This window comes from Ictalurus punctatus, chromosome 21 (assembly GCF_001660625.3).
Source record: "Ictalurus punctatus breed USDA103 chromosome 21, Coco_2.0, whole genome shotgun sequence".
NCBI lineage: Eukaryota > Metazoa > Chordata > Actinopteri > Siluriformes > Ictaluridae > Ictalurus > Ictalurus punctatus.
In genome coordinates, this window is record NC_030436.2 from 19569170 (window position 1) to 19589806 (window position 20637).

At 45.3% G+C, this 20637-nt stretch overlaps 1 protein-coding gene across 2 annotated transcripts in view; it reads right to left on the reverse strand.

Moving 5' to 3' along the window:
• Window positions 1–5584: 5584 nt before the first annotated feature.
• gnai2a (guanine nucleotide binding protein (G protein), alpha inhibiting activity polypeptide 2a) overlaps window positions 5585–20637 on the reverse strand; it is a 38243-nt gene continuing 23190 nt past the window's right edge. For both annotated transcript variants that reach the window (XM_017450005.2, XM_053673914.1), the window contains exons 2-9: window positions 17629–17671; window positions 16547–16688; window positions 13155–13315; window positions 10907–11035; window positions 8522–8651; window positions 7880–8033; window positions 7297–7515; window positions 5585–6636 (exon numbers count right to left, since the gene is read on the reverse strand). In XM_017450005.2, coding sequence (XP_017305494.1) covers window positions 7325–7515; window positions 7880–8033; window positions 8522–8651; window positions 10907–11035; window positions 13155–13315; window positions 16547–16688; window positions 17629–17671 — 950 coding nt within the window. In that variant the 3' untranslated portion in view covers window positions 5585–6636; window positions 7297–7324. The remainder of the gene's footprint in view (window positions 6637–7296; window positions 7516–7879; window positions 8034–8521; window positions 8652–10906; window positions 11036–13154; window positions 13316–16546; window positions 16689–17628; window positions 17672–20637) is intronic.

The following is a 20637-nucleotide window of genomic DNA, read 5'->3' on the forward strand; positions in this document are numbered from 1 at the left end:
CTGCGAACGTCAAGTTTGAGCGCGTGCCTTGTTCTGGGGTCAGCCAATCAGAAGCGGGGGGAGCGAAAGCGTCCAATCAGAACGCGGGGGTGAAATCCGAGCGACCGTTTTCTATCTCTCCGTCCCGCCTTCTTTTTAATTTTACCTCAGAAAAATGAAACGCGGTAACAAACCGCCATGTTGAGCTCAAAAAAAGAGACAAAAATAACTAACGGAAATCCTCCTGCGGCTGCACTTCAGGTGAAATAAATGATGTAATGGGTGAAAAACGTGTTTGAAAGAGTGCAGCTCGGGTCAACATCATGAGAGAATACGCTAGGCTAAACATACGGCTGAGTGAAAACTGAAATAATGTGATGAAAAAATACTCCAAAAGCCCAATATTTTATAATTATAAGAGTTAAAACGTCAACGGTCGTACAAAACTGCTAAACAACACACACACACACACACACACACACACACACACACAAGGTAATGAGTTACAAAAACATTCAGAATCAGTAAACTCAAGTCTGAAGACGAACCTGACGTTCAAACTTCAGATCCATGAGTCATTTACACATCAGAAAATATTCTCCTTCATTGCAATCACACATATTTCCCATCGTATTAGTCACAACAAAACGAACCGACGGCGATGTGGTTTCTACCTCCAAGTTACAGGAATCAGCTGTACTGAGCTAGGCTAGATAAATGCACAGGACTCAGAATGTCCTTAAAATAGGCTACCGGAGTGATAACAGGGTAATATTAGGGTAATTAAGAAGTGTAAATGATCACAAATGTAAAGAACACGTCAAAAAGGCGTTATTTACCCTGTTATTAACCATTAATAAACCATTAACAAGGCGATTAATGCTTGCTTCGGTGAGATGTGGCGATGAACAGAAACGAGTAAATGAATAGTTTAAACACAAACTTGGAGTCATATAAACACTGTCCATCTTTACACTATTAGAAAATGAATTAAAGGTACAAACTTAAAGGTACAAATGAGCTGGCAGCTTTACACGTCTGGGGAAATTATCGTAAAGTATTTTAATGCTCATTTACGTAACTGCACCGACTAAAGAACCGCTGCAGTGATGATAAAGATGGTCCTGTCACTCATCCCAGGACATTTTCTTTGCACCGGTCAAACCAGCCTCAGAGGTAGATCTGTACCCATGATCTGTAAGATTCAAGTTGTAGCTTTGTGGTTAATTTACCCGGTTGGTGCTTGAAATCAAATAAGGTAATAAAAATGTAGCTAGAATACAGAATTTTGTTTGTTAAACAGCTTCGGATCACTGAAATGTGTCTAAATAAGAACATAAAATAGGTGAAAAGAATAACAAGGCTGTGTTTATTTGTTGGGGGAAAACTGTGGCATACTGACGTTTAGTTGTAAGTAATTGAAAATGGCCTGGACGTGTGCGCCCTCATTCGGCTGTGCGTGTTACTGCAAGGAAGTCAAACCTAGTCTAACAAAACGGTTTGTGTGGGGGGGTTTGTTTTTGTTTTGTTTGTTTGGTTCTTTAAAAAAAAAAAAAAAAAAAAAAAGATGTGAAAAACGTGATGTCCTGTAGGCCTACTATTTTATTTTACTATTCTCACCCCGTTGTTATTATTCTCTTATAGAGCCCCACAGTTATGGAACAGTCTTCCAATTAGTGTTCGGGACTCAGACACAGTCTCAGTGTTTAAGTCTAAGCTTAACACGTATTTGTTTGCTCAAGCCTACCCTGACTAGACTTTGTATTACGCTAAGCACAGTCCTAATAATCTTTTCTATCCCTCTCTCCTTCTGTCAAGCCACACACGATTTTATGGAGATACTAGAGATCCTGATCCTCTCTGCTCTCCGGACCCGCCTGATCCGTTTCGGATGTCCTACCTCTGGACGGAGCTCTCATCTACTCCAAGTCCAGATTGCTGGGACTACGGCTGCATCTAAAGCCAAACAGACTTCATATAAATCCATAGTGAACTTTTTCACACTATCAGTTGTTACCCAGATGAGGACGGGTTCCCTTCTGAGTCGGGTTCCTCTCAAGGTTTCTTCCTCTTAACATCTTAGGGAGTTTTTCCTCACCACCGTCACCACCGTCTCGCTCAATAGGGATAAATTCACACACTTAAAATCTGTATCCTGTGTTTATATATTTCTGTAAAGCTGTGTTGAGACAATGTCTACTGTAAAAAGCGCTACACAAATAAAATGGAATTGAATTGAATTATTTGGCAGCATTATTGGGAGATGGCATGCATTTTAGTAGCAAGTCTCAATAATTCTGTTTAATTCTTATTTATTTAATTTAGATGTTTATTATTTTAAATTAAGAGCAAAATAAAACTTTCAGTGAAATCTCTAATGTAGCACTGAGCATGTTATGAAGTGTTTTTGCATTAAAAAAATATAGTAACCAATCATGTTACAGTATGCAAATGACTTCTGTAAATCATTTACATTTAATCAGGTGGAGCGAGTTGATGGTGTTTCTAACTTGCACATTCAGAAAAGCTGGCTTTTAAGAATAAGAATAAGAAGGAGGTAAAGCTGTACGCACTTCTGTGCCTTATTTTTTTTTTGTCAGGAACTGTCATGTGAAGTCATTAATTACCCATGATAGGGAAAAAAAAAAAAAAAAGTTACGAACCAAAAAGCCATAAAATTTCAAAGTTTGTGCGACTTTGAAAATAGGATAAACTTGAATCAGCCAGACATCAGCGCCCTCTATTGGCTGTTTTTGTTACTGTAGTGAAACCGGTCACAGAAACAGTGTGGCACACTCACACTTAAGTTTTTTTTTCAAAAATGAGTGAAATATCCCTCACTTCCTTTTCCTCTAACTTAAGAGTCAGCTTAAAACTTGTATTGTATCACAAAATGCTTCCCTTCTTTCAACTAGCCTATTTTTGTACAATTATTATTATTATTATTATTATTATTATTATTAGTAGTAGTAGTAGTAGTAAGGCTTTAAAAATATAAAATTGGCATGGCTACGTAACAGATTTTAAACAAGCTACTTGTTTGTTTTGTTGTTGTTGTTTTAATGAATGTTACAGTCTGTCCCCTTGCGCATCCAATGTAATCACTTTTAATTGTGATTGATTAGCAGAGTGTTTTTCCACCCTGGTCCCGGAGTACTCCCACTAGGCACAACATTTTGGTAATTTCCCTGCTCCAGAGTTCACCTGATTTACCTCATCAGCCAACTAATGCTGCAATCCACTGTACTTGAAACTCGGGAAGAAAAAAAACAAGCAACGTCCAACAATGGAGCGGTCATTATACTCCGAACTGCAACTCGGGATTAGTGTTCATTCAGCTACAAGAGCGTTAGTGAGGTCAGGAGCTGAGGCTGGGTGAGGAGGCTCCAACTCCAGTTCATGCCAAAAAGTGTTCAGTGGAGTTGAGGTCAGGGATTTGTGCAGGACACTTGAGTTCTTCCACCTTCTTCCAACTTTCCATCGCAGCAGGACACGCCCTTTTCTCCATTCTCCATAGTAGGAGGGACAGTGGGACTGAGTTTATACACTCGAATATACTCTCGAGTTAGGGTTAAGTCAGACTATCGAACCGTTATAGCTATAGATACCATGTTTGATACCATTTTTAAAATTTTGTCCCAGAAAAAAGGGTGTGGTCCACGTGTGGTACCTTTAAAAAGCAGCCACGGTTCTCACTAATCCACCTCAACTGTTTCATTATTTGTTTCCCACTTACCGTGAGTACAACGCCGAGACCACACCCACTTACAGTGAGTACAACGCCGAGACCACACCCACTTACAGTGAGTACAACGCCGAGACCACACCCACTTACAGTGAGTACACCGCCGAGACCACACCCACTTACCGTGTGTACAATATGGAGACCACACCCACTTACCGTGAGTACAACGCCGAGACCACACCCACTTACAGTGAGTACAACACCTAGACCACACCCACTTACCTCGAGTACATCAGGACCACCCACTTACCCTGAGTACACCGCCGAGACCACACCCACTTACCCTGAGTACACCGCCGAGACCACACCCACTTACCCTGAGTACACCGCCGAGACCACACCCACTTACCCTGAGTACACCGCCGAGACCACGCCGACTATGATTAGCTGATTACAGAGTTGAGAAGTGTGTGTCCACACACACACACACACACACCACAGTGATGACATGACTAAGAGGAAATGTGATTATTGAAGCCTGCTCGTTTCGCGCGCTGCTCGGAGATCGTTAAATGGAATTAAGCTCAGATTGCCCGAGACTCTGAACATCACTGAAAAACCTCCTTTCATTTTGTGTAACTCGGTTTAGTTCTGCACCTCAGGCACTTTTCTCTAATCAGCCCTGAAACTCTAGGAGATGCAGCCAAAAAAAAAAAAAACCGCCCAATGCTGATTAATTACAGACATCAGGGAGAAAGAATGATCTGGAGAACAGCAGCCATTTGTGAGGTCCTTTTAAAAAAAAGGTTCTTCTGAGCAGCACACACACACACACACACACACACACACACACACACACGTTCTTCCTATAGAATATAACATGCTCTCCATGTGACCTCGTCAGCGTGCAGAAGATGAAAGACGGGTCGGAGAATCACAGCTTCAGATGAGGGTGAAAAGGTGAGTATGTGGTTATCATCTCACACTCTGGGCTTGTCATGGATAGCGACAGTAACTAAGGGGGCGTGGCTTAGCACCGGGTCAGGTTTTTACTATACTCTTAACCCATAGAAACAGATTCAGATCATCACAGTCGCCCCAAAACGAGCAGAGTTAAACATCATACATGAATATTATAATTACAGCTCATTAAAGTTACGAATATTCAGCAATCAGCCTGTAATAAATGAATCCTGGGCTGCTGTTCCATAAAGACGTCACTAGATGGCAGAGTGAGTCCCAGAGTGGAAATACAACACGAAGATATCACTGTAAATCGGGGCGGGGGGTTAATTTTTCTTTCACGTGGAGGTAAGAGGAACTTTAAAAACTGACTTGCAACAAAAAATTCCCAATACAGTAATTACATCCAAAATGGCATCCCATATATTTTTTGAGCATGCCTTCTGACGTCTGTCCTCATGCATTCTACAAGTAAAAAAGGGGGCGGGGCTTATAGGTTTGTTGATCAACATTTCAAACCTGTAGCTTCCTGCTAAAAAGCCGTTTTGGATGCTGGGTAACCCGTAACAAGCACCCCCTCTCTCTCCCGTGCTGTGTCTCCGCACGGACTGGACACGCCCACTGCAGACACACACACACACACACACACACACACTCCACCCGTAGCTTCGGTCAAGACACTCGCATTAATGCTTACAAGAAATGAAAGCGATCAGATGTTAGGCCACACCCACTTTCTGGAAGATTCTATGACTGTTTTAAGACGTCACTAATGTCCATGTTAAAAGATAAACCTTTCAATCCAATAAACATTACATTAAAAGAAAAAAAAAAAATAATACAAAGCAAACTTATTTGCCAAGTTTGAAAATACTGTAAGGTTCTGCCCCTAGAGTGAGTGAGTGAGTGTGTGTGTGTGTGGGGGGGGGGGGGACAAATAAATTACACAGCATCATCTATAGTGACTTAACTTTTATTTAAATTAAATCATTATACAGGATGTATTTTAACCTTTAGCAAAAACACTACCCTTTTTTTACCAATTAGATTTTTGACTCATTACATAGATTACATTACTTTCCGACTCACACTTAGTGTACAGAGAGAGAGAGATGGGTGTGAGAATAATAATAATAATAATAATAATAATAATAACAATAATAAGGAATAATAAAGGCACAGGGTGGATGGAATGGATGAGAGAGAACTGTCCTTATACACACTTCCCAGCTCAGACCCCTGAACCCTCATACCTTCGTCATTTCTGCAGCTGGTGTGTGTTTTAAATTAAACTTTAAGATAATCTGAAAAAGGAATGACTCTGCGGTGCACAACGATGTTTTGTTTGGATATAAATGACGACATGTAAACATTATTATTTATTTATTTATTTTTTACAAAATCTTTCCTTTTTTTCCAATCTAATTTCTCTCTGTGCATCTGCTGCTACTATAAAAACACTTTATGCAATTAAATGTTTAATAAAATCTGCACATCAGATTCTCTAGACTAAAACGAAAGTATTCATATAAAAAGTTTTTTTGCTCCTCTTTTTTTTTTTTTTTAGCTCTGCTATTACTCAAAAAAAAAAAAAACATAGAAAAAAAATACATTGATTTAAAAAAAAAAAAAAAAAAAGGTAATACAATAAATTTTGATTTGTGGTTGAAGCCTGAAGAAGGTTAATAAAGATAAGACGATGAAGCTGCGGTCTAAAATCAAACGGGAAAAGAGAAGTGATGCAATGAGTGAGGTGGGAGGGAGGGAGGGAGAGAGAGAGAGAGAGAGAGAGAGAGAGAGAGAGAGAGAGAGAGAGAGAGAGAGAGAGAGAGAGAGAGGGGTTGGGTATGGAGGGAGGGAGAGGAACACTGATGGGTTGGGGAAGGTGACGGTCGGTGAAATGGTGAATGCTCCGAGTGCTCGGCCGTTCCAAAGGCAGGCTGAAGCAGGAAACAGTTACAGTGCAGTCAGTCAGAACACCTTCACCTGCTCATCACTCCAGTTCAAGTCTGAGAAAGGGAGACAGAGAGAGAAAGGGAGACAGAGAGAAAGAGAGAAAGGGAGACAGACAGTGAGAAAGGGAGACAGAGACAGAAAGGGAGACAGAGAGAGAAAGGGAGACAGAGAGAGAAAGGGAGACAGAGGGAGAAAGGGAGACAGAGACAGAAAGGGAGACAGAGACAGAAAGGGAGACAGAGACAGAAAGGGAGAGAAACGGAGACAGACAGTGAGAAAGGGAGACAGTGACAGAGAGAAAGGGAGACAGTGACAGAGAGAAAGGGAGACAGAGAGAGACAGAGAGAGAAAGGGAGACAGAGACAGAAAGAAAGGGAGACAGAGACAGAAAGAAAGGGAGACAGAGAGAGAGAGAAAGGGAGACAGAGAGAGAGAAAGGGAGACAGAGAGAGAGAGAAAGGGAGACAGAGACAGAGAGATTAAGGGAGACAGAGAGAGAGAGAAAGGGAGACAGAGACAGAGAGAAAGGGAGACAGAGACAGACAGGAAAAGAGATAGAGAGAAGGTAAAGAATGAAGGGAGACAGTGATTATGTTATTTACATTAATGGTGTATATTTGATACACATACATTTGCATACACTGTGTGTGAGTGAGTGAGTGTGTGTGTGTGTGTGTGTGTGTGTGTGTGTGTGTGTGTGTGTGTGCGCATACCTGGGCCCGCGGTCAGTGGGCCTTTCCTCTAAAACAGTCCGCAGTCGCGCAGGTTGTTCTTGATGATGACGTCGGTGACGGCGTCGAAGACGAACTGGATGTTCTCGGTGTCGGTGGCGCAGGTGAAGTGCGAGTAGATCTCCTTGGTGTCCTTCTTCTTGTTCAGATCCTCAAACTTGGTGCGGATAAACTCCGACGCCTCGGCGTACGTGCTGGACCCTGGAACACGGACAGAATTCACACCGCCACACCTCGTTAGTGTGGAACCGCGGGCTGTGCCGTGACAAGAAAATAATCAACACCAGGGCGGTGTGGTGGGGCGGAGTCACCGTTACCGTCCTGAAGCTGATTATTTACCTGTAACAGCACATACAAAAGTTCTATTCCTCTTATACCGCAGCAGCGCGCCCATGGTTACAATTATTTAGTTAACACGCTGTAAGTTTTATCCGTTTACAGCTACATTTAATGTTAAAGTAATGTAAAGTCAGTACTAGGAAATGAATCTGCGTCTTCTGACTTGGTACAGAGCTGATTATTAGACTCTGAGGCGAGTGCTGTGTTTCAGAGAAATATTTTCTACCCGTGTAATCGGGGAAGCAGATGGTCAGAGGGCTGTGCTCAATCTTCGTCTCGAACAGGTCCTTCTTGTTGAGGAACAGGATGATGGACGTCTCCGTGAACCACTTGTTGTTGCAGATGCTGTCGAACAGCTTCATGCTCTCGTGCATGCGGTTCTGAGGGGGAAGGAATTACGCATAAATAAATCAAATAAAGCTGCGCGATCGCTGCTCCGAACCCCCGACCGGGACTTAAACGATTACGCGAGTGTCCTTGATCACATGACCAGCTACAGAATGTACGTGACGGCTTTATAGTTCTTCTACACAGAAGTACAGCAACCCTAATGCTGCTCAAGAACACTTCATTCTTTTAAAAATCACATTAAGACAAATCTGCACATCTTTCTCTTCATCAGTGTGTGTGTGTGTGTGTGTGTGTGTGTGTGTGTGTGTGTAGCTATCTGCTCTCGCACTCATCCTCTTGAATCACGCCGAGCTGAGTGTGTAATATAGAGGGGATCACAAAAGCCACAAAACGAGAACCGGGTTGCTCTACGTCTCTTCAGACCTCACGCAGACACGTAACCGAGGACCACGGGGTCCTGAAGAGCGCCACTCGGACGCGTTCGGAAAACGGCGTGAAGAGGAGCGAGTTCTCTCACCATCTCCTCGTCCTCGGCCAGCACCAGGTCGTAAGCACTCATGGCCACGCAGAAGATGATGGCAGTGACGCCCTCGAAGCAGTGGATCCATTTCTTCCTCTCGGAACGCTGACCTCCGACATCGAACATCCTGCAGAGAGAGAGAGAGAGAGAGAGAGAGAGAGAGAGAGAGAGAGAGAGAGAGAGGGAGAGAGAGAGAGAGAGCACAGCGTCCCCCTTATTAATTCTACACCACATCTGACTCTCGTCTTTAATGACTCACGTTATCTTTAATAAACGTAAAGGCGATCATCGTAAAACGTGCTGAGAAAGGATGGCCGCTTTGCTCCATTAGCGAATGATGGATTGAGGCTGAAAATGAAGATGCTGAATCTGTCGTATTTTGCCAAAAAAGAAACCCAGACCTAAAATACTGACAAAACATACAGCAGTGGATCAGATCAGATATTACATCGAGTCTGATCCACTACTAACGCACTATTTTCCTCCTCATCATCATCCTCTTTCTCCTCAGGGCTAATGGAATACAGCTCTGTCCTTCCTCTTCCAGCACTTCTTCCACAGGGTGTGTGTGTGTGTGTGTGTGTGTGTGTGTGTGTGTGTGTGTGTGTGTGTGGAGTCCACTAACGATGCCATTTCAGTGGCATTTGGTGCCATTTCAGTGTGGGCACTGTTGCTGTGGTTACACCCAGCTGGAGAGAGAGATGCCCTTGTCCAGTGTGTGTGTGTGTGTGTGTGTGTGTGTGTGAGAGAGATAGAGAGATGAACTGCTATTGTTGTTGCTGTTTTAGAAAATGTCATTATGACCTGGATTTATAGATCGACATGTTTTAGAACCTCTGGACACAGAAAACAAACAGTTTAAGGTGTGCGTGAAACGCATTGTGTGTTGTCTGGTATTAGAGAACGTTGTAAGGTATTACAGCGTGTGTATGAGAACTTGTTAGATGTTTGAAAAACACACACACACACACGCGCACACACAGACCTTATAAAGTTCAGAGAGAGGGAAAATGGACTCATTTTAATTTCCAGGTCACGGATTGCTTTCCGGGTGTGTTTGGCGTTTGATGTTAGAGTCGGAGGAAACGTGCCCTTCAGCGCCCCTATCAGAGCGCAGGAACCTGGGGCGTCACGACTCTGCACCTAAAGGGCTCGTTATACTGCAGCTGCTTCTGAGAGGCGACTCGGGTGACCTTCAGAAATCTCTGATAGTTCTAGATCCTCATGGTTCAGAAAGCTCCGGTTCATATTAGCTTCAGGTGCGTGCGTGTGTGTGTGTGTGTGTGTGTGTGTGGTGAGTAATCAAGCGTGTGGAGTGGAGGCATCTTTTCAGGTTTGTAGAATGACAGGAGGTCAGAGACAGAGGAGGTGAAGAGAGAGAGGAGGTGAAGAGAGCGCGCGTGAGAGAGGAGGTGAAGAGAGACCGGAGGTTGAATAAATGAAGTCAGAGAGACAGGTGGACAGAGAGAGAGAGACAGAGACAGCTGTGTAGAGAGACAGGTGGATAGAGAGACAGGTGGACAGAGAGAGAAAGATAGAGACAGGTGTTTAGAGAAAGAGGAGGATAGAGAGACAGGTGGACAGAGAGAGAAAGAGACAGCTGTGTAGAGAAAGAGGAGGATAGAGAGACAGGTGGACAGAGAGAGAAAGAGACAGACAGCTGTGTAGAGAAAGAGGAGGATAGAGAGACAGGTGGACAGACAGAAAGAGACAGACAGCTGTGTAGAGAAAGAGGAGGATAGAGAGACAGGTGGACAGAGAGAGAAAGATAGAGACAGCTGTGTAGAGAAAGAGGAGGATAGAGAGACAGGTGGACAGAGAGAGAAAGAGACAGACAGCTGTGTAGAGAAAGAGGAGGATAGAGAGACAGGTGGACAGAGAGAGAAAGAGACAGACAGCTGTGTAGAGAAAGAGGAGGATAGAGAGACAGGTGGACAGAGAGAGAAAGATAGAGACAGCTGTGTAGAGAAAGAGGAGGATAGAGAGACAGGTGGACAGAGAGAGAAAGAGACAGCTGTGTAGAGAAAGAGGAGGATAAAGAGACAGGTGGACAGAGAGAGAAAGAGACAGACAGCTGTGTAGAGAAAGAGGAGGATAGAGAGACAGGTGGACAGAGAGACAGGTTGGGGTTTGCTGATGAACAGATTTAGGGATGAGAATAAGACGTGTGTGATTCTCAAGGTTCACTGGTGAAAGTGTCAGAGGAGAAAGAAGGCCTGACTGCGTCGCTTTATTGAGTCTAATATTTATTTATGAATAAATTCTTTTAAACCTGCAGTCGGAGTGAAAATAAACAGAGAAATTATAGAACACACTCAAATATCAGATACACAACAACTGTTCTAATGGGCGTGGCCTAATATTCGAACACACAGCACTCACTTGAAGTGGAGATCTTTGAAGGTGAAGTGTGTCTCTACGATGCCCGTGGTCTTCACTCGAGTCCTCAACACATCAGACTGGGTGGGGATGTAGTCCGCTTTGGCTATTCTCTCCAGGTCGTTCAGGTAGCTGACCACGTGCACACACACACACACACACACACACACACAATCAATACATAAAATTTTTGTCCAAACGGTTCCTTTAACTCTAAAATATCTGCATCAGCTGTTTGTACTTCCATATTTCCTGACTGTATCCTGAAGCTTGTGATTCCCCCCCCCCGCCACACACACACACACACACACACACACACACACACACACACACACACACACACACGCATTTCCTCTTTCCTCCTTATCTACGTGGGAACGATAAACCCTGTGCGCCACTTGTCTCGAGATGTGGAGTAAGCAGCCCGTTCTCACCGTCAGGCTCATCACACACGGCTGTGTAAGCAGAGACGGCGTGCAGATCGATTGAGCAGCGCTCACACACACGCACGCACGCACGCACGCACACACACTGTGATTGCATGGTCCTGAGCGCACTTGGTTTGGGGAATACGGGGCTTGTTGGTTCAGGTGTGGAGTTTGATTGAGACTCTGTTCTGCTCATTAGGGCTGAATGGCGCAGTGAGAGCGCGGATGAGACTCACTCCAGCGTTACTGCGTTAAAACAACAACAGCGCCGCCGTATGAACGGGCTCAGTTTCATCTCAGCTGCTTTGACGGCCGTCACTCACGTGAGCGTTCGTTTGTGTGCACCAATTCCCCGCTCGTAACCACGGCAATAAATTTACCGCAGAGTAATTAGTTTAATTGGCCGTTTAATTAGTTCTGTTAATTATACGCCGCCTCGGCTGTTTGATCCCCATTTAGCAGCCACGCCACCGATGGTATTCATCTCTAAGTTGTATTTAATATGCGTTTTGGATCAAGTCTATAATCCACAAAGAAACCAGGCTCGCGTGATGACGCCGGGAACACACACACACACACACACACACACACACAAAAAGGCAGAAACAAAGTAAAAACTGCATGAGACCGAATGAATGTCCTCCTGTGATGACTACCATTTAACGCCAACCACACACACACACACACACACACACGCGCGCGCGCGCACACACATACGCAGGCGCAGTACATCAACGCACTCACTGTGAAACCACAAACACCTCCACCCTGCACTCTCTCTACTCGTCCTCTTCTCTACTCCACTGTTTCTCTCCTCTCTCAGTCATTCGTTCTTGCTCATCTTTCTCTCTCATCTATTCTTCCTCGTCTCCACTCCAGTCTCACCTCCGTCCCTCTCTCTCTCTCTCTCTCTCGTTCTTCTGCCCCACTGTTTCACTCCTCTTTCTCTCGTCTCTAGCCCACCGCCTCTCTCTCGCTCGCTCGCTCTCTTTCTAGCTCTCTCATTCATTCTTCCTCATATCTCCTCCACTCTCTCTCTCTCTCTTTCTCGTTCATTCTTCCTTATCTCTACTCCACTGTTTGTCCTCTCTCTCTCTCTCTCATTAAACTCGGCAGTGCTTTATTGGCATGAACGTTATAAATCACGTTATTGCCGAAGCAAACAGTGCAGGCAGATTAGAACAGAAGTTATACATTTACAGAGTACTCGTCTCTCGACGTTTATCCTTTTCTCTCTCTCTCTCTCCCTTCCCATCATCTCTACTCCACCTCCTCATCTCTCTCTCGGCTACACTCGGGTGTCGAGCTTCACATGAACAAACTGATAAACAAACGAACACGTTTACACATGCATTATTAATTCACACGCACGCACGCACAGCGTGATCAAGCCTGGAGAAGTGCTGAGGGAGGACAGGGCGCACTCCTGAATCTCCCGAAAGGACTCCTGCACACTCGGAGCTCCGAGTTTAATCCGGATTCACTTTATAATCTTTACGGTTGTGTCTAGGGTGTGCTGAACAGAACGACGGGATCGCCCCCGGCGCCGTCCGAGATTAGGGCCCTTACGCGGATGCAGACTTCCCAGTGGGACAGTTCTTATTTTGGGAAGTGCTGGTCCGAAAATAAATAAATAAATAAATAAATAAATAATTTCGAATACCCGCCTGCGTAGGCGGCGTCCTCCATGACCAGCGTAACATGGTGTGAACTGAAGATGGAACACTTTCAGGCAACTGATCATCAGGAAACGCACTGACTTTACACACACTACTGTGTCTGGTCACGTGTGTGTGTGTGTGTGTGTGTGTGTATACACTCACTAAGCGGCTGAGTCGTTGAGTTGGTATTCTCTGGAGCGGGCGAAACAGTTCTGCACTCCTCCGTCGGCCCACAGGCGGGAGACGATGCCGGAGAGATCGTCAGGGAACAGGCCCTGCTCCTCCGCTCCTGCGGCCAGGGCGAACAGCTGCCTCGCATCGTCCTGCTCTCACACACACACACACACACACACACACACACACACACACACACACACACAAGACAAACCACAACAGCAGAGTTATGCATCATTAGGCATCGTGATAAACAATTACTAATAAAATTATTCATCAGTTCTGTCCTCCGTGTTTCCGCAAGCCGTCGTGTCTGAGCGGGACGGGGAAGGAGGGCTGGGCGATACCATCATCCAACATCGAAATCATGATAAAAGTCTCGCAGTACACTTCACCGAGATATCGAGTGTCCGAGGAACTATCGTGACGTTCCTTTAAGACTTCAAAATTCAGAGTTGTTCAAAATTTCTACTGAATTCTCGAATCTGATTGGTCAGAATATCTGCATGGAGGCTGTAACACGAACGACAGGTTTATATCAACACGCTCATTCTAATATGTTACGGTTTCTATAGTAACGGCTCGCGGGGGGCGGGGGCTCTGCAGACATTCAGCGCAATCAGTTCTCAGTAATTTCACAGCTAACGAGGGAGCACTGCGTGTCCGATGGAGCGTTTTACGGCTGTATTGCAGCAACAACGTGACAAGCGTTCAACCACCTGTACAAAGAGGACATCATGTAACACACACACACACACACACACACACACACACACACACACACACACACACACACACACACACAAGACAAACCACAAGAGTTTATTCTGAGCTTAACATTAATCCTCAATCAGCCTTTTGTCTTGCAACTTCATTATTTCATAAAAACCTAAATCATTCATGTAAACTCAGCTAACACCTGTCACACACACACACTGCAACACAGCTACACACAGTTAAACACAGCTACACACAGTTAAACACAGCTACACACAGTTAAACACAGCTTCACACAGCTACACACAGCTACACACTGTTAAACACAGCTACACACTGTTGCACACAACTACACACTGTTGTACACAGCTACACACAGTTAAACACAGCTGCACACAGCTACACACTGTTAAACATAACTACACACTGTTAAACACAACTACACACTGTTGCAACACAACTACACACTGTTGCACACAGTTGCACACAGTTAAACACAGCTACAGATAGTTAAACACAGCTGCACACAGCTACACACTGTTGCAACACAACTACACACTGTTAAACACAGCTACACACAGTTAAACACAGCTGCACACAGCTACACACTGTTAAACACAACTACACACTGTTAAACACAACTACACACAGCTACACACTGTTGCACACAGTTAAACACAGCTGCACACAGCTACACACTGTTGCACACAGCTACACACTGCTAAACAGAGATACACACTGTTGCACAGAGATACACACAGCTAAACAAAGCTACACACTGCAACACAATGTGACAAACTGCAACACAGTACCACGCACTGCTACACACCACAGGACACATGCAGCAGCCATCTTGTGTACACATACGTGTGGTTAAAAGCTATTATAATTCTGCCTTTACTCTTTTTTCTGTATTACAACTGTGTCATTTGTAGCTTGAAAGAAGTGCTTTGTGACCCAGTAAGGAAACACTCTCTCTCTCACACACACACACACACACACACACACACACACTCCGGTCACTGTCGCCTCCTAAAAAGCCTCATTTGTCCATCACATCAGATAAAACCCATCTCAGAGGAACACGTGAGAGTGTAAAGGACGGCGTGAAGATCACCACTTTTATCATTCCTTCACCCGAGTAAGTGAAACTCCCCCCCCCTCTATCCATCTCTCTCTCTATCCATCTCTCTATCTCTCTCTCTCTCTCCCCCTCTATCTCTCTCTCTCTCTCCCCCTCTATCTCTCTCTCTCTCTCCCCCTCTCTCTCTCCCCCTCTCTCTATCTCTCCCCCTCTCCCTATCTCTCCCTCTCTCTCTCTATCTCTCTCCCTCTCTCTCTCTATCTCTCTCCCTCTCTCTCTCCCTCTCTCTATCTCTCCCTCTATCTCTCCCTCTCTCTCTCTCTCTCTCTCTCTATCTCTCTCCCTCTCTCTCTCTATCTCTCTCCCTCTCTCTCCCTCTCTCTCTCCCTCTCTCTATCTCTCTCTCTCTCTCCCCCTCTATCTCTCTCTCTCTCTCCCCCTCTCTCTCTCCCCCTCTCTCTATCTCTCCCCCTCTCCCTATCTCTCCCTCTCTCTCTCCCTCTCTCTCTCTATCTCTCTCCCTCTCTCTCTCTATCTCTCTCCCTCTCTCTCCCTCTCTCTCTCCCTCTCTCTATCTCTCCCTCTATCTCTCCCTCTCTCTCTCTCTCTCCCCCTCTCTCTATCTCTATCTCCCCCTCTCTCTATCTCTCTCTCCCCCTCTCTATCTCTCTCTCTCTCAGTCTGTGTGAGGTGTGAGGTGTGAAATCGTCTTGGCCCTGCAGTTATTTTCCCTCTCTGATTCGATTTTGCGGCTTTGGCAGGAGAACAATACCAGGCTTTCATCCCCTAAACTCTCAATCAGGACCACAAATGAAAGCAGCGTTTCACAGACCCGTGTGTGTGTGTGTGTGTGTGTGTGTGAGAGAGAGAGAGAGAGAGAGAGAGAGAGAGGGAGAGAGAGAGGGGCTTTGTGCTGCTCTGAGCTCATGTACAGCTGCTGGGGAAGGAGTCTAATCTGGAAAAGTAATCAGAGACTCTTTAATAATAATAAGGCGATGAGTAATGCGGAGATAAAGCGGTGTGTGTGTATATATAGGGCTGTCGCACACCTTTAAAAAATGCAGGGCCATTTTAATGATCTAAAAGATTTAATATTCAAATGCGTTTAAATATTAACGAGTCTGTAATAAAACATTCCCATTAGCGCTCTCGAAGGTGGAAATGATGCTGCTCCACTAACTGAAGGAGGCAACAGGATAACATTCATTCAGAAGTTTTAAACATTTAGTTAAATACCTACATTTTTGATGTAAACTGGGCGGGGCTAATCATACCGTTACGCTTCATCCTCACCAATCACAGGCTGATGTTACATGCCCCTCCCACTGAGCTGTTAATAACAGATCGGTTTGAACGGCATCACAGACTGGGAGTCTCGGACAGAGCGCTGTCAATCAACCACGCTACTTAGAATATTAGACCACGCCCACTTGGGAAAATACTTTTAGACACGCCACATCGATGGCGGCCATGATGGGAGGACAACGTCTGCATAACTTGTCCCTTTCTCACTACAGCACTAGCTGAGTGTGTGTGTGTGTGTGTGTGTGTGTGTGTGTGTGTGTGTGTGTGTACGCACGGCTCTGGCAGGTTCCTCGTAGTCGATCTTGAGGTTGCTCATAGCTTTAATGATGGCCATGATGGACTGGATGGTGTTGCTGTAGACCACAGCTCTGTACTGCTTACACTCGTCTTCCGAATATCCGTCCTCATGGATAATCCTGCAGAGAGAGAGAGAGAGGGGGAGAGAGAGGGGGGGATGAGAAAATCTCCCTATCGAAACAAACATGTCTGAAATTGTAACTGACCCAAAATATCCTCCACACACTAGTACATGTTTCTTTATGCTTGATAAGGAGAGAGAGAGAGACAGACAGAGAGACTGAAACAGGAAGTGAAGATCTCAGATTGGAGTCTGAAGAGAAAACACACTATAAACTCCCTCTACTTCCCTCTCTCTCTCTCTCACACACACACACACACACACACACAGCGCTCTGGAGTGTGTCCAGTTTTAAAAACAGGCATTTTCGAATGAGACGTGGAATTTTCCAGCTGCAGGAGGAAAATAAAGAGCAGCTTAACATCCTGTGTTTTAACTGAAACTCTGAATTTGTGGCTTTAAACTTTCGGACATCTGACGATTCTGTGTCTACAGCCGTAGCGTTACGGTTACAGACGCAGGGCGACGTGCAGGCTCCTCTGTGCGAGTTTATTCTATACTTCGTCTCAGAGGAAGTCTCGTTGCCGTTAGTAACACAGCTGTTATTCACTGCGTTTCCTCAGTGGAGCTCCAAGTTACACTCACACCGCTACAGGCTCAGATACAGCCGTCTTCGGCGCAGCACAACCTGAACCTGTCACACAATCCTTCTCAGAGTGAGTGAGTGAGTGAGTGAGTGAGTGAGTGAGTGTATGTGTCAGTGAGAGAATGAGCGTGTGTGAGTGCGTCAATTAGTCTGTCAGTGAGTGAGTGAATGAGTGAGTGAATGAGTGAGTGCCCTTTTAGAGGGTGAAGATTCTCCAGAAGGGGGCGATATCAACACCTAACTCAATACGTCTGTGTGCAATGTCTAAACTGAACAGAAATCAGATCAGTTCATTTCTGCATGAGAGCTTTCCCTCAGTGCTCTGTGTGTGTGTGTGTGTGTCATTACTTACTTCATCTGCTTCACTATGGTGCTCTTCCCCGACTCCCCCGCACCTGCAGAGAGAAAGTAACCACACGTTACACACAGACAACCACATCTACCCTAATTCAGACAGAGGCCTTAGCTTCTTCTCTCTCTCTCATTCTCTCGAGGAGTTACCGCAACAGGAAGAGGGGCTTCAATTTGTCTCAGCAATGTTTATTTCCACAAGACCACAGTGACACACTGCTTATCTGCCTTCTCTCTCACACGTACATGTACACACACACACACACACACACACACCCACACACCCACACACACACACACCGCTGATCTGCCATTAGTGAAATCCACATACAGCTGTCAACTCACTCTCACACGTTCACTCCCGTCACACACACCGGGTTTCTGTTGGATTTTATACGTGGTCCGTCGAGTCCTCGTGCTGGAGGGCCGCATACACACACACACACAATATGAAGAAGCTGAGATTCCCACAACGTTCACGCTGAACTCTTACACAAGTGACTGCGAGGTGGGTGTGATTTTTGGTAATCACAAGCGGTGAGCATCACACACACACACACACACACACATACACACATACATACAGGAAGAAGATACTTTACGCCATGCCTATTTATCACAAAGAAAGTAAAATGACGAGACGTCACTGACCTACTGCAGTGCACTGTGGGGGATTTTCATCACAGGCACGATTATAGAATTTCCTAAATGACGCAGTATTTGGTGAACATGTGGCTTTGTGCACACAGCAGATTCACATCTAAATCACTAGAGAACAACTCGGACCAGAACCAGCCTGGGCTGAATCCCAAATGGCTTCCTAATCACTATATACGCTGACTACAAAGGGTATAACATAATGGCACTGTAGATGCGGAGATTCAGTGTGTGTGTGTGTGTGTGTAAAAGGTATCTGTTGTAACACCGCAGCTCTGGACTGGGATTTGTAATGACTGTAAATATCACAATCACTCAGAGCCTCCCAGAGTCCCACAGCTAATACACAACACACACCGGGAGGCAAAACACACACATGCCTTCGACTGTGTGTGTGTGTGTGTTTGTGAATGTGTTGCAGGGAGATGGGTCACGAGGGAGTAAATGAGGAAATGAGGTTTTGGTCTTCGCTGGCTTTCTCAGGATGAAGGCTAAATTAAATTGAAAGGGAATGAAAATGAAAATGAGATGATTCAATGCAATACACTGTGACTGACATATACAGAGGCCACGCCTCCTCCACGGTGACCAAAACACAGAGGCCACGCCTCCTCCACTGTGTCCCAAAAACAGGCCACACCTCCTCCTCTGTGACCCAAACACATAGGCCACGCCTCCTCCAGGGTAACCAGAACACAGAGGCCACGCCTCCTCCATGGAGACCAGGACACAGAGGCCACGCCTCCTCCACTGTGTCCCAAAAACAGGCCACACCTCCTCCTCTGTGACCCAAACACATAGGCCACGCCTCCTCCATGGTAACCAGAACACAGAGGCCACGCCTCCTCCATGGAGACCAGAACACAGAGGCCACGCCTCCTCCATGGAGACCAGAACACAGAGGCCACGCCTCCTCCATGGAGACCAGAACACAGAGGCCACGCCTCCTCCACGGTGACCAGAACACAGAGGCCACGCCTCCTCCACGGTGACCAGACCAGACACCAGAAACACATGGTGTCGAAGGGGAGTTTGGGTAACGAAGTTTGTCAGTAATAAACTAGTAATAATAAAGGGACGTGGGCGTGACTGACACAGAGACAGGACTTATTATTTGAAATCACAGCCGGCGTGAGTGGTGCGCCGAGGCCATCACTCCGCTCTACTCCGGTAGTGTTTGGTCTGTAGAGACGGATGAGCTCATTAAGTGAAATCTCAGCACTCCATTCCTCTTCAGTCCGCGTGATGAAGTCGTGGCGCTCGCCGTGGGACCCGGCTCCGTAGACGAGGCTGTACTTCTGTATTATTTTTAACAGGTTAACGGTGTTCGTTAAATCCGACTCACTTCCCATCACCATCCTTTTCTTCAGCAGACAGATAATTATCCCTGCTGTGTTTTTCACGTCTGACAGGAAGTGGAGAAAGGAGAGAGAAGTGCGCTGATGGAACCTGATCTCCGGAGGCCTGCCGTGACGATGACGATATTTCATTAGCGAGCTTGTGGAAGTGACTAATTTCACTGTGTGTGTGTTTGTGTGTGTGTGTGTGAGCATTAGATCTGATATGACCGTGGTATTTTTAAATATTTTTTTTTTTTGCATTCACTTAACACCTGAACGTTAAATGGATGACACGGTCAGTGAAATCACACGTTTTGATCATTTTCATGCTTTTTGAAAACAAAGAGAAATGACTACGAGGTAGTCGGAGCTCACGGCAGTCACTCGGCCATAAATAAAAATACATTAAACAAGTAAACAATGACATCATCTTACAGCCGATCATTTCCTCAGACGCAGACACCAGCTGTCTCGCTTTATTTATTTATTTACTTATAACGCGACGCCGTATCCGCAGCAACGGCCACATTCGTAACAAAGTCAATGGTGTTATGATAGAAATTCTGCAATTACTCCAGGAGAAACCTTTTTAAAAAATGCCCCTTAATACGTGTTTTGAGTAAAAACATTGTCTGATATCATTCAAGAGTGGACATTCTGTTAAAATATCTTTTACCCTCAAGGAATTCATCCACAGACCGGTTTCTCTTCCCCTTTCTGTACATATGAATGAGAGCGAGTCTGGAGTGATGGCGATCGGCTTTCGGGTCGGAACCTGGTGGTCGGTCGCAACCTGTGATGGGCGCGGCTCTACCGGCACTACCTCCACTGTGGGCGGTGCCAGAGTGAAACCGATCTTCAGCTCGGGAGTTTGATGCCCAAAACCAGCCGGGTTTTTATCTCGTGGTGGAAGAACTTTAATAAACGAACTATCCCGTGATATTTATTACCGACATGTCTCAATAAGAAAATAAAGATAAATAACAAATGACGGAGGACTGTTTCCTGCTACA